The 17,951-nt window shown below is 50.1% G+C and overlaps 1 protein-coding gene across 1 annotated transcript in view; it reads right to left on the minus strand.

Annotated features, from left to right (window-relative positions):
• Positions 1 to 17,951, minus strand: part of SDC2 (syndecan 2) — a 132,165-nt gene that overhangs the window by 82,742 nt on the left and 31,472 nt on the right. Inside the window, exon 2 of the mRNA XM_077876124.1 lies at positions 4,583 to 4,914. Coding sequence (XP_077732250.1) covers positions 4,583 to 4,914 — 332 coding nt within the window. The remainder of the gene's footprint in view (positions 1 to 4,582; positions 4,915 to 17,951) is intronic.

Here is a 17,951-nt window from a genome sequence, read left to right on the forward strand (position 1 = left end):
CGGGGCGCTGCACTCTCAGCAGAAGCGTGTAGGAGGCAGCATGGACGTACGCCGACAACGGCAGGACTTGACCTCAAGGTCTTGTTTGTTCTTTTATTTTTTTTAAGATTTTATTTATTTATTCATGAGAGACAGAGAGAGAGAGGCAGAGACACAGGCAGAGGGAGAAGCAGGCTCCATGCAGGGAGCCCAACGCGGGACTCGATTCCAGGACCCCGGGGTCACACCCCGGGCCAAAGGCAGATGCCCAACCACTGAGCCACCCGGGCACCCCAAGGTCTTGTTTATTCTTCAGGGTTGATGAAACTGGGGTCTCGTGAGTCGACACTGACAAACTAGCCCAGGTATAGCCCCAGGGTGGGGGATCCAGCGGATCGGAGACCATGCTGCTTTCAGTGGTCAGAGCAAAGCTGAGCTTCAGCAGAACCCACAGATCCACACTGCCCTAGCCCTGGGCACCTGCGCTTAAACACAGGTCAGCAACAGGTGAGGTGCAGCAGTCAGGGCCCTCCCCCTATAGGGCACCAATCTCGCTGGAGGAGAAAACAGGGGGCACTGGACGGGATGAGCACTGGGTGTTACACTATATGTTGGCGAATTGAACTCCAATTTAAAAATATATATATACAAAAAAAAAAAAAAAGAACATCAGAGGGAGAGGGAGGGCTTAAGAACGTCTTAGACTAGAAAGTAGAGGCCAAGAAAGGAAGAGAGAAACCACGTAGTGCCCTCTGTGCCTGAAGCACCATGCCTAGGCTCCCCTGTTACAGGGTCAGGACACTCATGCTACAAAGGCGTTCACGTCCAACCTATACACATGCACCATGTATTTTTTCAGGTGACTTGGAGTTTTAGCATGTTGTCCAAGCCCTACCACATTAAGCGGCTGAAGTACCAGCATCTGAACCCAGCTTGTCCACCTGCCAGGCCGAACCCGTCTGCGCTCCACAGTGGCCTCCAAGGGGCCACATACTGCTGGGAGCCCACCAACTAGCGCACAATAGCATAGAAGACGAGGTAAAGTATGTGCCCCAGGCCAGTGGTTCCCAGATGTGACTGATGGATGGGCATCTCCTGAGATGCTTCAGAAACAGCCAGATCACCCTGTTTCCGGTACTGACCATGCAGGTCTGAGAGGAGGCCCCGAAATCTGGATTTCCACACTGCCAATGATTCGCGTCATTCCTCTGCTGTACCATTTACAGAAAGAGAAAAACAAGGGCTCAAACATGAAAGGCCATCTGGAGCCTGGGTCTGAATCCACAGAATGTTAAAAGAGAAACACTAAAGAGGCGGCTACGTCCCAGGAGTGATCATGACAGTGAGACCAGCGGGCCGTGGCCAGGTGACAAGATGGAGCGTGATCAAGGGGGGGGATAATAGGAAGGGGCGATATTATGAGCATCTTATAAATCTGGCAGAGATATTTAGACTCCACGCCGTGATAACAAGGAACGCGGAGGCCTGTGGACCATGGGAACACCACCAGCACGGTGCATCAAACAGCAGATGAGCATCTGGACCGGGAGGCGCAACTACAAAGCTGCTGCCGATACAAAGGCACGGGTCCCAGGAGAGACGGAACCGAAGGGGAAAGCTACCTGGATCACCAGAACGCGGGCTGCGGGAGCACAGGGGGGCATCCAAGCCGGGCACTGAGCAGGTGCCGCACGGTATTTGCGGACCGAGCAACACGGAGGGGGACTGAGCAGTCAACAGGACATGGAAGTCAACAGAGTGGCATGAGTCAAGGATGTCTGCAAGAGTCAAATCCGAAAGCCCAGAATTAAGATGACGGTGCTGGTGCAACCGATTAGAGGGGTAAACAGCAGGGGCTCTCCTTCGTGACCTCTTGCTGTTTTCTTTCCTAAAACCTGATTTGGGCTTCCGGTCCGTGAAAGAGTCGGGTGATTCTGAGATACTGGAACGTGCCACCGACGGTGGCACAAATGGCAGGTCTCCTTCCGTGGTAAGAAGGAAACGACAGGCGAGATCATTTTAGTCTGATTTTTGGCAACGTTGTGAGAACCTCAACTCAGATGACATTCTTCACGCCATCAACTGGATCGCTGCCGGCTGACACGCCAATAACATAGTGGCTTGACCAGACTCCCCATAAACCTTAATGACAGAGTGTCTGGTTGTGTGTGGCTGGGTCAGCCTCCGGGCCCTGCCAACCTGAGCAGACTCGGGGCCACCTGTGGCTGGCTGCTCAGGCCTCTGGGGGGCTTCCAGAGAGCTGGGAATCAGTCCTGCCCAGGGAAAAAAAACTAGATGAAAATAAATAATAAATAAATAAATAAATAATAAAAATAAATAAAAAAAAAAAGAAAAAGCTAGACGATCTTTTGAAATCCTTTCCAAACTAATGATCATTCAAGGTGCCCTGTGAGTAATCGTGTTACGCAGGTGCGCCAGGCCCCAGAAGCAGTAATTGGAGGGCATACCCTAACTCCCTTTAGGACATCCGTCTTTTGCAAGCCTGAGCTCACAAGATCTTTCTTTCTAAAATGATGTCTACCTACTGCCAAGAGCCAACAACGAAAAGACAAACAGCCCTTGTTTTTCTAAAATTCCCTAGGAAAACCAATTTGTTTCATTTACCAGCACAGCCAAAACATATTTTTTTGAAGAACTGAAAAAGGTTACACGGCTCCAGTTTTATTTTTCTTTCTAATGCAACTGTCCAAAGCCTGCCTTTCCCAGTGTGCTGAGAGGTAACGTCCGAGTCCAAATGACTTGACAGTTTCTCTTAATTCACACACAGGGAGACGTGTGTACAAAATTCCATTAGTTTCAGAACACTTCCTTTTCTTAAACATATTTCCGGTTCAAATCATGTGTTTATAGCAGCCTGCAATATATTACTTCTAAAGGTAAACAGTCTCGGTAAAAAAAAAAAAAAAAAAAAAAATGAAGACAGAAACAGCAGCGTAGCACTCGGGCCACACCGGGTCAGTCCTTTCCCTCGCTCGGTGTTCCCGCAGCGACAGCCCCGACTGACGGGGACTGACGGCTGGAAAGTACGAATGTGTGGCCAGGAACAGTCCCTGCTGCCTCCAGCACCCAGAACGGAAGCCTCCGGAACGACAGCTTTGAGCCTTCATTCCCAAGAATCTCTGTGCGCCCCCCTCCTTCCCTTGTGCTTAGTATAAAACTCAAAAATCCACTAAGTGCAGACATTTTTTTTCCCTCTCCTCCTCTGAAACACAGACTTTTCGGCTCGGAGGGACAACCGCTTCTTGTCACTCCCTGGGAAGCGGTGTCGTTTTCAACCTTAGAATAAGAGGTTTTGGAGACAACGTGCTCTAATACTGGCTGCTGCAGAGCCGGGTCTTGCAACTTCACACAGGCTGAGGCTGCTCCGCATGGGATGGAGACTAGGAGCGATTGAAAAGGGGGGCTCGGGGCCACCCCAGCTTTGCAGCAGCCTCACAAAGACTCCAAAGTGACATCTTAAAAATACCTCATCAGCCTTTGGATGATCCTCCAGTTGCCTGAGAGAGCATCTCCCGCAGGGAGCGGGGAGCTCGCTGGGAAGCATCTGCTCCTGGTCGGAAGGGAGGAATCTCGGAACCCCAAGGCGGAGAGCCGGGGAGCCCAGGGCAGCCCAGGGGAGCCCAGGAGCCTCCTCTAGGAGCAGCGACAGGTTTCTGCCAAAATGCATAGAAACCGAGACTTTCTTTCTGCAGAAGCCCCGAACCCTGACACTTGCCAGCCGACGCGGCGCAGGATTCAGCCCCAGAAAGGGGCCTCCCTGGCCCCGGCGCCCCAGGCGGCTTCCCCGCGAGCCCGGGGCCGGGCCGGCGGCTCCCCTTTGCCCTGTTTTGCAACAAGATGAGCAAATCATGTTTTTCTGAAACGCGCGGAGAGTGAGACTCTCCCCTTTCGTGTCCGAGGAGCCGGAGTTGCTAAGGGGATGGGTGGGCGCCGGCGGGTCAACCTCCGGCCGCCGCGGGGACCCGCAGCCCAGGTGCACCCTGCGCGCCGCTCCGGCCCACCTGCGGCCGCACCTGGCGCACGCGGGAGCTCCCCTCCCCCCCCCCCCGCGCTCTGCACCCGCGGCCCCCTCCCCTCCCCTCCCCTCCCCTCCCCTCCCCTCCACTCCCGGCTCCGGGCAGGGGGCAGGAGGCAGGAGGCAGGGCCGCCCAGGTGGCCGGCCCGGGGCGCGCACCGGCGGGGTCGGAACAGCCGCTCCCCTGCACCGCCTGCACCCCCGGGTCAGCCCCCCGCACCCCGAGGGCGCCCTCCCGGCCCCGCAGCCCCAGACGCGCCCCCGCCGCCGCGCCCGGGAGGCAGGCCGGGTGCGGGTGCGGGTGCGGGTGCGGGTGCGGGTGCCGGTGCCGGTGCCGCGGGCCGGGGCGGGCGTGGCGGCTGGAGGCCCCCGTGCGCTCTCGCCCCCGCCCCGCCGCGCGGCCTCAGACAATGGAAGTTTTGCAAACTTCGGGCTCCGGGCGCCGCGTGCGGGTGCGGGGGTCGGGCCGCGGCCCCGGGACAGCGCGCCTGGGGGCCGGGCCGGGCCGCCGCCGCCCCCTCCGCGCCCTCCGCGCCCTCCGCGCCCCGCCCCGGGCCCCGCACTCACCGCCGCCGCCGCGCAGGCCGCCAGGCCCAGGGCGAGCAGGACCCAGGCGCGCCGCATGTTCCCGGGACCGGCCGCTCCGGACGCGCCTGCAGCGAGCGCCACGCGGGCCGCCGCCAACCAGCGCTCAGCCGCCGGGCCGGGCCGGGTCGAGGTCGAGGTCGAGGTCGGGTCGGGTCGGGTCGGGCCGGGCCGGGTCGGGGCTCGCCGGCCTCTCCCGCGCCCGCTGCGCCGCCCGCTGCGCCCGGAACGCGGCGCCTCCTCACTTGTTGGCTCCCGCGGGCCGCGGCCGCCGCTCCTCGCCGGCTCCTCCGCGGCTCCCGGCGCGGCTCCCGCTGCGGGCGGACCCGGAGGGCGGACCCGGGAGGGCGGACCCGGGAGGGCGCTGCGCGGGGACCCGCCGGGCGGGAGGGAGGGCGGGAGGGCGCAGCGAGGGGCCGGGCGGGCAGGGCGGGCGGGCAGGGCGCAGCGGCGGCTCCGCGGCTCTGGGGCGACGCGCGGACCAGCGCGGACTGGGGCTCCCGGCGCCGCCTCCCGCCTCCCGCCTCCCGCCTCCCGCCTCCCCGCCCCGCCCGCGCCGCCGCCTCCCGCTCCGCCCCCTCCTCCCCCTCCCCCCTCCCTCCTCCCTCCTCCCCCCTCCCCCCTCCCCTCCCCGGGCGCCCGGGGGAGGGGAGGCGCCGTGGGAGTCCAGCCGGGCCGAGACGGTCCTGCAGGGCGACCCCAGCGGGCGCTCGGGCTCCGCGGCGCGGCTCCAGCCGGTGCGTGCGCGTGCGCGGGCCTCGGCTCCCCTCCCCACTGCCCTCCCCGCCCCTGCCCTCCCTCCCCTCCCTCCCCTTCCCTCCCCGTCCTCAAGTCCTCACCGCCCTCCCCTCCCCTACCCTCCCCGCTCTTCACTGCCCTCCCCTCCCCTCCCTACCCCTCCCTACCCTCCCCCTCCCCTCCCCTTCCTCCCCCCTCCTCCCCTCCCTTCCCCTGCCCTCCCCTCCCAGTCTTCACCGCCCTCCCCTGCCCTCCCCTTCCTCCCCTCCCTTACCCTGCCCTCCCCTGCCCTCCCCGCCAGCCCCACCGCGCTCCCCTCCCCGCCTGCCTCCTGCCTCCGAGGGGTCTCTCCACGCTCACTTCCCCTCACTTCCCGGGGGAGAGGCCGCTGTCACCGCAGAGACCCTGAGCCGGGCCTGAGCCGGGCCTGAGCCGGGCCTGCGGGCATCACACCAGCAGGAGGACACCGCTTGGAGAGTCGGGGAAACACAGGAGCTTCGCAGCCGCCTTCAGGCCTTCGTGAAGACAGACCGTGTCTTAAGAGGATGAATGTAATGAACCCGTGGTGCGAGGGCTTCTCAGCCCTCCTACACCCTCCTTCAAAAAAAATAAAAAAGAAGGAGAAGGAGAAGGAGAAGGAGAAGAAGGAGAAGGAGAAGGAGAAGAAGAAAGAAGAGGAAGAAGAAGAAGAAGAAGAAGAAGAAGAAGAAGAAGAAGAAGAAGAAGAAGAAAAATAAAGAGTGACCAAAGACCCCCTATCGACCCAAAATGCAGCACTTGGAAAGCTCTTGATTTCATGAAGGACTTAAATACCGTTTCTGCCTCACACAGTCTCAGCCCCTAAATCATCTTAGAGGCTCCATCTCAGCCTAGGGGTGTTAAAGTTTGGAAGCTACAAATAGGGCAGTTTGATGAGAAATTGGATAGAGACACTGAATAATAACAGATTTAGGAGAACTTCAAAGAAAAGACAGAGAAAGTAATTTCTAGTTTGGAGAAAATAAGAAGCATGTATTTCCTGAATGGAAGTAATTAATCTGAAATATTTTGTGATGGAAACTGTTTTTCAATTCGGCGTCTATGGCACGCATCCTACAGAACACCGCAAATACGTTCTTCCGCCTGTTAGAATCTTTTCCTCTCTGGCTTCCGGAATAAGTCAAATGTGCAACTATTCTGCTCCTAAAATGCCCATTCCAGGAGACCAGGGACCTTTCTGTCTTTTCTACCACTGTATTCTCATTCCTGGTACATAAAGACACACAATAAATATTTATTAGATAAGTTTTGGTCTAAAACTCAGTCTATAGTGCATGAGAGTTGTGAAACTGTGAGAAACATAGATATAGATAGATAGATACTAGGCCATGGTAATTTTTGAACTTAGAATAAAATAGAGCCTACTCTGAGAATCACAGTGTCTCGGTGGCCGTTCACTGCAATAAATCTCAAAGAAAGAAATTTAGAGAACTGGGAAGTTACAGCTCAAAGTCAGAGGCATCAGCTCTTCCATGCTGAGTGCCATCCGCCAAGCTCCCCACGGGCAAGTCGAACGTGCTGATAGTCCAAGAGGAAATGTGGAGAAGCAGAAAAGTGGGCAAAGGAGAAAGAGAGAGAGGAAGTCAGGAGAACTGGAAGTTGTATCATCGGACGCTCCTAATTCCACAGAAACTGGGCTGGCAACTGTGGGTCAGCGTGGGTCTACCTTGGTTTTTGGAAGGATGAACTACAGCCTTATTTTTAAGATGGATTCTTTGTGGCTTAAAGAATTGCATGAGATGGAGGAGACAGGGACTTCGAAAAGGAGTTTCCAAAGGAAAATGAACAGTGTGAGAGAAATGCAAAGAGCCTCAACTGTCGCCTCTACCGCCAAGAGAGCTAGTCTGCTTTTCAGGCCTGGGGCAAGGCTGCACCTCCTTTCTCCCCAACGGTTAGAAACATCAAATAGATCAGAACCCCAGTGAAAGGGGGAAACGCACTCACCTGCTGGCTCTCCAGGTTACTGCTGTCTGTTGGGGCATCTCCCTAAGGAGGACCATGGTGGCCGCTCCCTGCCTCAGCGTGGGCAGACAGCGATCAAAGGAAATAAGCCCGTGCATCTGTTCAAGGAACATGCACCCCCAAAGCTCTTGGTGCATATGAGCCTCTTGAGGTTTATGCAACATTGAGAGTACGGATAATAAGGGGATGGTGCCATTTTGAGAGTCACATAATATCAGGTATTTGATAACAAAGAAATATTCAAATCTTGTGTCCAAATGCATTTGAGAGTCAGAAGGTGTGACCAGAAGGATAATCTGGACGTATAAAAGACGCAGATGGTAAAAGCACGTACGCAAGACGGGGTTACTAAAGACCTGCCTATGCTGGGGGCGGGGGGGTAGAGGAGGGTGGTAAGGGACAAGGATGTCTGCTGCTGTTAGGGACGTATCTAAAGTTGTAAATGAGGAAGGTCTGTGTCTTTGGGTTGCTCTAAGGAAAATATCATAGACTGGCTTCTGAACAAGAAAAATTCATTTCTCACAGTTCCGGAAGCTGAGAAGTCCCAGATCAAGGCACTGGCATATTTGGTGAGAGCGGGCTTCTTGGTTCCTGGAGGGCTCTCTTTGCTGTGTCCTCACAGGGTGAGGGAGGGGGTGACCGCGTCCTCTGGAGCCCCTTTGATAAGAACCCCAGTGCCATCCATGAGGCCTCTACTCTACTGGCCTAACCACCTTCCAAAGGCCCCACTACCCGACACCATCACCTTGGAGATTAGGATTTCAACCTATGTATAGGAGGGAGTCTGGGGAGGGGGATCCAGAGGCACAAACATTCCGTCTACAGCAGCCTGTTGCTGTGTTTTGCTAACTGCAACTTTTTTTGACTGAATAAAACTCCATGGAGTTGTGTGGCGCATGTATATCTCACACACGGAAAGCAGGAAGCAATTAAAGGCAAGGGTTCCCCCCAGTGTGCTTTCAGGTCCTCGGTTCGAGGGCTGTGCTTTAGGGGGCACAACAGGTAAAATGGCAAAATCAATCACTGCCCAACCGCTCACTGATTGCTGAAAGAATAAACAACCTACCTCAGGAATCTCAGAAGAAGATAGAGAAGAGGAACAGAATATAGAGACAGAGATCAGAGAGCAGGCGTGTAAGAAGGGGGGGCGGTGAATTAAAAGGCACAGAACACCCGGGAAAAACAGAGACGACAGGTACTAGAGACATATTTTTAACCTAAGCCGACACCCTGGACCTTGTCACCAGGGTCCTTAGTGACGTCGCATGATCGCCGGGACGAGCAGGTGCTGTGGCCCGAGGTGAGCTGTCAGAGAGGGAACCGCAGGGGGACAAAGATGCCGCCTCGGTGTTTCCGACTGGCCTTCACTTGGCATTCCCTGGAATGGTACCAGCGGTTCAGGCTAGAAATCTATTTAGTCGGATCAGCCCTGACTAAATTCACTTGAAAGATGATAGAACCTGGGAATACGAGGAAATCCAGCCAGCCAACTCTTAATTACCCACGCTCCTCAGGGCCAGTGCGCGGAGCCGTGACCAAAATCTACAGGCAAGCCCAGCCCAACAACAGCTAACACCTAGTTTTAGCCTCCGTCTTTTCACCGTTCTCTCCATTCACCTCCATCGCTCCTTTGTCGGGGAAGTTGGCTAATTGTTAGATGAAGAGCCGCTCGTCCTCAAGTCGCACGTCGGTGATTAAGGTTCCGTGTCAAATGTCATCCTAAAGTCAGAAATGGAGATTTTAAGGAAACCGTTGTTTGCAGGCTACCTGGTTTGGGGGCATCAAACATCGACCTACGAGCCATCCTCGGGTACATGAGCATAGGAAGGGTCCACAAAGGTATCTTCAAGGTGCTGGCACCGCCTTTGTGCAGGTCCCGTGGGACGGGGAGACACAGCCCGGGCCGACGTTAGGGACGACGGTGCTACCGCTGTGACTGCCACCCCGACGCCCTGCCCTTGGTGCCACAGTCCCTCACCTGCTCCGGCAGTTACGTGGACCAGGTCGCGCGGGGGGCAAGGCGATTTATTAGTGCCCACCACTTAGATGCACCCTTCCGATCGTCTCAGCCGAGGAGCTCGGGGTCGAACCCAGCTGCGCGTTTGGATGACTCCCAGTCACCCCAGACTGCCGAGGGTCCTCGTGTGTCCTCGACGATGGATGTACAAGGGCAAGGACAAGCAGGTAAACACACAGGTAGACATAGGGGACACGTGTTGCCCGCATAGTGGAGGGTCCTGACTTTTCTTTTTTCTTTCTATTCTTTTTTCTGGCTCTTGTGAGACCCAAATCAAACTTATTCCTTTAGGATCTTGAGATAGTTTAGTGTCCTTAGGGTAAAATTTTTATTTTTCCTTAGGTGGTATAAGAGGGCTTCTGTTCCTGGTCAACAAACGATCCCAGACAAAGACAGAGATGAAGACGAGGCAGCTTTGACTGTGACTGTCTTCACTCTGAGTACAGTGACATCCTCACCCTCCAGGGCTTTATAAGGCATACGTAGGTAAAGCACGCTCTTAAATCAAGACCAACCACTCTAAAAATTACTTTTAAAAATTATTTAGATTTGTGAGGGAAAAGATCTATTAAAAAATAATGTTTTGATTCTTGAATTACCTTTCCATGCTCAGTAGAGCTGGGTATCTTAAAACCTCTCAAAGCAGAATAGAACATACTGATATTTCTCTGCATAAAATAGCATTAATACTGGCATCACCTACAGGTTAATGCGGGGAATTATTTCATTGAACATTATCCTAAAGCATCTAGAAGGCAAAGCGCACACATGTCCAGGCATGAACACGTTTCTAGACTCTTTCAGGTAGTGCAATGAGAAACGGGTGAGGTGGTCGTGCGTGGGAGGGCTGTTGAGTTCCCCAAGGGGCGAGGAGACGGACGCACCCTCGCACCTGCTGTGGGGGGAGGCGGTGTCCGTGCTCTGCAGGTGGCCACGCGGCTGGGTCACACACCGGCTGGGCTTTGGGTGCCAGTCCCGCCCGTCGCCGTGTTGAGAGGCCTTGCCCCTGAGCGGGCCGCCGAGTCCAAGCCTCCGTGTCCTCACTGTGACTGTAGGTGAGTGAGTCAACGGGTGGAGTCCACGCGCGGTGATGCCCGCATGTCACCCAGGCAGGCTCGACGTCTGCACCTGTTGTCTCAGGGAGCACCTTGGCCTTGAGGTGCGTCCTCTGCCTGGAGTGGCCGGCCTGTCCATGCAGCATGAGCTCGGGGTGTCCGGCCCACGACGACCCGCCCCTTCCAGGTGGTCTTCCCGGGTCCCCCAGGCGCCGCAACCCCGCTCAGACCATCGGTCCTGGCCTGGTAATCCCAACCCAGGGTGGGCTATGTGGGGTCTGTACGACCCGCTGGTACAAACATGTCATCTTGTGACTGAAAGTACGAACAGAAAGAACCCGAATAACATTAGGAGGACATAGGAACAAAATCACCCAACATTCTCTCCTAACAACAGGTAGATGGACAGACAATGTGCGCCGTAACCAGCTTAAGCCCAAATCAAAGCCTAGAAAAAGAGTCTAAAATTCCAACATGGCAAGTTCTGAAATAAAAATGAAGAGAACTGGATTGTGAAAACAAACAAAAAACCATCCCTTTGAATTCAGATAGAACTTAAAATGCTCCTGGGAAGGAAACAACGCCATCCGCCGGGGCGTCGGGGCTCCGAATGTCCCCGAATGTCGCCGAATGTGCACGTCGGCTCTCCCTGGAGCTGAGAGCAAAGCCCCGACCGACAGAGGGCGGAGGTTCCCTGCAGGGCCTCAGGGCTGCCTCCGGGGCCCCCGCCGGGCCCAGGCGCCCCCCAGCAGCCCGGCGCCCCAAGGTGCAGCTGCCGACTGCCACCCATCCCCTGCCCCCCTCCCGCCACCCTGGCGCCCACACGCACATGCACGACACACACGAGTGTCCTCTGTTCCGTTCTGGCGAGTTCTACCCCGAAACACTGTCCTCGACTCGTGGAAACTCCCCCAGGTCACTTGGCCGGCCTTGTTGGGGGCTCTCGCTGCCCGCTTCCCCCGCGTCCAGCTGTTGCCCCGACAGAGCGTTCTTTCTGCTGCCAGCTGTTCCCCAGACAAGCCTGCGGGAAATGCCTTCGGAGGGCCAGGTTCCCGGGGGCAGGACGGCTCGGCCGGAGCAGAACTGTGTTGAAGTTTATGAGACCTTGTTTGACAGCTTTACAACAACAACAGAAGTCCTCACGCTCCCCCCAGTGATGTTTGCCGAGTGTCTTTTCTTTTTTCCACGCCTCAGCAGCGATCGGTGGTAGTTTTCTCTCTGGCCACTTGGTAAGTCTGAAGCAACAGCGCGGCGCGATGCCACGTGCGGTTGCCCCGGAGCCCGGGGCGTCTTCTCCTGTGCTTGCTGTGCTCGGGGTGCTCCTCCGTGGCCCGTCTGTGCACATCTTCTCGCTTTTCCGCATGATAATACGCTTGTTTCCTGTAAGCGCTCTCGAGTGATTGCCCCTATAGCTCCACGTCCAGCTGCGGTGTGACTCCGGCTTCCGTGTGCTCGGACACGCGGGCCCGGCTAGTCCCCACTCTGCTCCCAGCCGCTGATCTGTGGCTCTCTTCTTGCGTCACCCCAGGTTCACTGGATACCTTGACCGCGTAGGGTCCTCTGATGTCTCCAATCTCCCTATTCTTCTTGACCACAAGCTGTTTTCTTTTTCATGTTTTCCTGGGAGATTTGGGGGTGCCTTCTCATCCATGTGCATTTTAGCATATTTTAGACAAACCATTTTAGAATTCCAGTCAAAATTCAACTAGGCTTATATTTTGGCTTTGGAACAATTTACATTTTTTCATGATATTAAGGCCTCTCAAACCAGAAAATATTTCATTCCACTTTGTTCAGATCTTTAAGTATTAGTTAGTAATGTTTTATAGTTTCTTATAGATCCTGTGAACTTCTTTTCATATAGATTCCTATTATTTTTATATACTTTGTCACTATTAGGAGCAGGATTTCCCCTGGTTTCATTTGGTTAGAGGAAAACTTTTATCTCTCAATATTTATTTAATGTGCTACCATCTTAAAAATTCTTTAATTAATCTAGTACATTTTCTCCTGGAGTCTCTTGGCTTTCCAGGTGTACAATGATGTCATTAGCAAAAAGTGTGGTTTTTAATATCTTCTTGAATGCCTACGCCAGTTACTTAACAACAGAAGCGCTATAAACAATAATGGTGATAACAAGGTGTCCTGCGCCAGCTCCTGATTTTAATGAAAACAATCCAGGGCTCTGGGTTCTATCATTTAGAATGACAGTTGCGGTTAGCTTGGGGGTAGTCTTCAGTAGATCAAAAAGTGTTGTTACTTATATGAGTTTTCGTTAGAAATAGTTGTATTTTATCATAGCCTTTCCAAGATTTATTAAGATGATTCTATGGGTTTTATCCTCTAGTTGGTCAATGTACTAAATTGGGTCAATGCTCCCCGAGGGTGATTTCCTAACAGTGAGCCACTTCCACGTTCCTTTAATAACACTTGTTTGATCTGAGTGCGTCTATCCTCGAGAAATTGATAATATTTGTAGTATTTTGCTTAGAATTTTGTGCATCTTATTCGAAAGTGATAGTAGCCCTATAATTTTTTCATCCATTTTCTGCTTGATCTGCCGATGGTGTTAAAGTTGGGCTGATGACATAAAGTGAATTGGGAACTCGCTTTAGTTCCTCTCTGGCCTGGAGTAGTTTGAACAGCATTGAAAGAATCCGTTCTTAGAGATTAGATAGCACCACTCCAGGAACCCATTTAATCTTGGTACCTGTTGAGGTGGTGGCTCTTTTACCATCATTTCTTTTGCCGTAATTGGTCTATTTAAGCTTACTATTTCTTCTTGGGTCAATTCATCATTTGTATTTCACCAGGAAGTCATTAGTATCCTCGAGGCTTTAAAATGTGTTGCCACATATTTGCTTCTAGAGAGATGAACATTCTCTTATGATTCTGAAAATTCCTCCTGCATTCTTTTCTCATTCCTTCCCTGGTCCCTGACAATTCTTCTCATCTGGCTCTGGAGATTTCTCTCTATTGTTATTCATCTTCTTTAGATTGACTTGAACATTTACTTTTCCTTATTCTTTTTGTGTTTGTTTGCTTTCTCTTTTATATTCATTCTCTTATTCCTTTCTTTTGTTATAAAAAATTGATCTCTTTATTTTCTTAAATGGAATTCTAAGTTCTTTTATTTTTGTCTTTTTATATATATATCATAAAAGCACTTGAGGCTATGCATTTTCCCCTCAGGCAATTTGTTCTTTTGGTTTAAGAGCTTTTATGATTTTCCAGTTATCCTTATGAGGGGTTTTACCAGAACATACCTACATCCTTGGATTTCTCATCAATGTCCTTTCAGTTTTCAGACTCGGGTCTTTCTGCTCCAGTAAAAGATTCCTTGTTTGTTTGCTTGCTTGTTTAATTGTGGGTTTCTTGTTTTGTTTTGTTAGCTTTATTATTTAATTTTCCTCACTCTTTTTCTTCTCTCTGGAACTCCTATTATTTGCCAGTTACTTGCTTTTTAAATGTCCTGAATATATTCCCTAAATCTCTTATCGTTTCTGACATGATTTCCATCTTCTTATGTTTTTGCTTATTCATGGCCATGAATTTCCAGAGCACTAATTCAGATCTTAACAGCAGTGAGCATTTCTCCTTTAACATATCTTCTGAATTTTTTATTGGGAAATCTTATGTTTTATTACCAACTAATATTATTTATTTGCAGATGCACTTGTGTTCTTTAAGGGTATTAAAAAAAACTAATGTTTTCATGCTTCCTCTAGCAGTTTTATTTCCTTGCATATGTGATCTAATAGATCTTCCTCTCTCAGGCTGCTGGATACCTGCTGCTTCTATGCAATGTTATATTTCTTTGTTGGCTGGTTTGGTCTCAAATCTAACTGATCAGAGTATCCTTACGATGGAGATCGACAGGTGGTAGAAGGCAAAGGGGTTTTGCTTATGTGTCCCTGCACAGATAGACAGGCATGCTGTCAGTTTTCTTGCCTCCCTGCCAGGCCATCTGGAGAAGCGTCTCCCTTCCCTGTCCTCAGCCTTAAGGGCAAGGAAGATTTACCCCTCCTTGGCCTTTGCAGAAAGGATCAGAAAGACTTAGCACCCCAACATGGAGCAGACAGTGTCCTCCACCCTTCAGATATTCTGTGGCCCACTTCTCATTTGGATTTTCCTTGGGGATTTGAGGGTACAAATGGGTGTATGTGTTGAGGATTGGTACTTCTGTGGCCCCTCCTAAGCTATTTTTTATATTTTGTAAAAGGAAATAAACTACTGAAACTATGACAGAGTGGTTAGACTGGGCTGTGGCATCAGATCAACAAATCTTGGCTTTGAACCCCATTTAAGTGGGAATAGAAAAGGTTTACAGAGCAAGAGTTATTTGCAAAGTGAACATTTCAGGGAAAACATCATGCAAACCAAGGAAAGTCTGTATGTAACAGACTAGAAATTATGGCTCTAGGAGTTTCCATCATTTGCCCAAATGGATCCAACTTGTGAGTTTTGGAGCTGAGATTCCCAGGCCAGTGTGTCTGGAAGTTTCAAAAGTCTTCTGAAATCTCTTCCATAGATTTGAGGCATTAGTTACCTGTTAGGTTTTTAAAGATTTAAGCAAAATTCATAAATATTTCACTGAGGGAGTTTCCAGTTTTGTTTTTTTATGCGTTTCTTAGTTTCCATACATGTAGGATTTTAAATCTATCTTTTAATAATCAAGTGCCAATGACTTGTATTGTCATCAGAGAACATAATTTGCATATTTTTTCTGTCACTGCTATGTGTCTCAAGCCAAAGAGGACCTCAGGCCAACCCCAGAACCTCCTCGCTGGGTGATGTTTATTTTCTTCTTGTACATACCCGTCGTGGATGGTCTCCTGGAATATCAGGTGCAGCTGGAGTTTCTATGCTTCAGGAAGAGGCATAAAGGACATCTGAAGGTTCTATAGAAAAAAACAACAAAAATGGCCACAGATTTAGGAGCTATCCAAAGAGGAGAGACTAAATGAAATAGTAGGGTTCAGACAAAATAAAGCATAGCAGGAAAGTGACCGATGTTCATACAGTAATGAAAGTAATCTTGGAGAGAGGTCAGACTTGTTCATCAAATTCTGGATTTGGCACTAAAGGGCATGACTTAGTTCTTAGGAAATAGTTTAAGGACAAGTGAGAGAAAACTAATCGTGAACTTTTAGACATTTTTTTTGTTTTTGCTATATTTTATTACAAAAAAATTCTAAACATGCATAAAAGTAAAAACAATTACATACTGGAGATCTTTTCCCCAAATATGGCTTAGAATGAAAATATAAACAGATTCAAGAAGCATTTTCATAATGCACAAATGATGACTGGACACTGGACTTTTAAAAGCCCTTAAGGATTTCGGGGATTCAAGTTTTGAGATGAATATTTTAGAAGATGTGGATAAGAAACTTTGGGGTGGGGTGCCTCAGTTGACATGAGAACGGAAGCACTGGGAGTGGGGGTGGGAGGAGGGGAACAAATGCCCCAGAGAAATGTTCTGACATGTGAGAGGGAAAAAACTTGTAGCAGTTGGGGATGTGACAGCTTTGCAGAAACATGAGAAATTAGATCTCTGAACTGTGAATGTTAGTCATAATTCAATTTGCTTTCCAGCACCATAAAAAATTCAAAGTTTTTATTAAAACAAAATGAAAGCTTATAAAAATCAAGTAATGTCACTTCTTCTTCTGGCCAGAATGGAGTAATTGCTACTGAATTTGCCCACCTCTCATAAACAACTATAAAATTGGACAAAATATATGAGGTAACTAGCTGTTTTGAAGCATTGCATAACAGGCAGTGCAGGAGGATTATAGTTCTTTGAGAAAGGAAGCAAACAAAGGGACACTCGTGGCTACCCTAGCTTTCTGTGTGGGGGAAATTTCTGGACCATGACTCAGGGAGGGAAAGCCCAAAGAGCAGTCTTGCTTTACTGAGGAGATGAGATAAGAGATGGGGCTGCAGAAGGGTGAAATGTGTGAGCAGATACCAGGGAGGATTTAGCTACACAGAGGGTGACCCCAGAAATCTGTGTGGATCCTTGGAGAGGGCTAGTCACCTAGTAGAAGATGGCTAGTGTGAGGCTAAAAGCACGATAAAGATACTACACATCCGGGATCCCTGGGTGGCGCAGCGGTTTAGCGCCTGCCTTTGGCCCAGGGCACGATCCGGGATCAAGTCCCATGTCGGGCTCCTGGTGCATGGAGCCTGCTTCTCCCTCTGCCTGTGTCTCTGCCTCTCTCTCTCTCTCTCTCTCTCTCACTGTGTGCCTATCATAAATAAATTTAAAAAAATACTACACATCCTTCAGTGCTGTAGATGTTGGAGTCCTGGCCCAGCTAGAGTAGAGACGTCATTGCATTTAGTTAAAATCAGAGAAAGACCACATCTTCAGAGTAAATTCTAGCCATTCCCTAGGACTAAGGATAAAATCAAAATAGAATCATTCTAACAGAACATATAATCAAGCCTGACAGGAAAATGAAGATCTACCAGTATTGTCATTGCCTGCTAGAACAAAACTCTTTCTTTCTCTTTCTTTCTTTCTTTCTTTCTTTCTTTCTTTCTTTCTTTCTTTCTTTCTTTCTTCTCTTTCTTTCTTCTCTTTCTTTCTTTCTTTCTTCTCTTTCTCTCTCCTTCTTTCCTTCCTTCCTTCCTTCCTTCCTTCCTTCCTTCCTTCCTTCCTTCCTTCCTTTCTTCTCTCAGTAGACTCTAGTGTGAATCCCAGTGCAGGACCAAACTCATGACCTAGAGATCAAGACCTTAGCTGACATCAGGAGTTGGATGCTCAATGGGTTGAGCTGCCCAGGTGCTCTAATTCAGCACCTTTTGAAGTAAGGCAAAATAATCCAATCTCTATATAACATATCACCTATAATATTCTGCACACCATCAATAATTACTAGACATGCAAAGAAATAGACAAATGTAACCAATGATTAAGATTAAAAGAAGATAGTCAATAAAAACAGATTCTGAAGTGACCAAGATGTTAGATTTACCCAATAAGAGCTTTAAAATAGCAATTCCACATATTTCAGTGACTGGAAGGGAAAGAAGAACATAAAGAATAAACAAATAAGGAACACAAGCACATAAATGGAAATTATAAGAGTCATGAAAATCCTAGAATTGAAAAGTAAAACATCAAGAAAAAAATCAAGTAAAAATGAACAGACCCTCAGTAACTCATGGGACAAATATCAAGTGGTAAAACATGAACATTTTAGTGCCCCAAAGGAGTAGAAAGGAGAAGAGGGAAGACTGGAATGAAGGAGAGAGGAAGTGATGGGGAAAGAGGGAAAGAGAGAAATTGAGAGAGAGAGAGGTGAGGCGAGGGGCATAGAAAAAACATTTGAAGATATTGTATCCCAAATTTGGATACAAGAAGCTCAACGAATAGTGTGTGGATGAACACAAAGAAAACCACACCTAGACACATTATAGTCAAGTTGATGGAAAACAAAGATAAAGAGAAAATCTTTAAAAAGCAAAAAATAAGAGACATGTTAGACACAGAGAAATAATTATAGGAATGTCAGATGACTTCTTTTCT

This window comes from Canis aureus, chromosome 28 (assembly GCF_053574225.1).
Source record: "Canis aureus isolate CA01 chromosome 28, VMU_Caureus_v.1.0, whole genome shotgun sequence".
Taxonomy (NCBI): domain Eukaryota; kingdom Metazoa; phylum Chordata; class Mammalia; order Carnivora; family Canidae; genus Canis; species Canis aureus.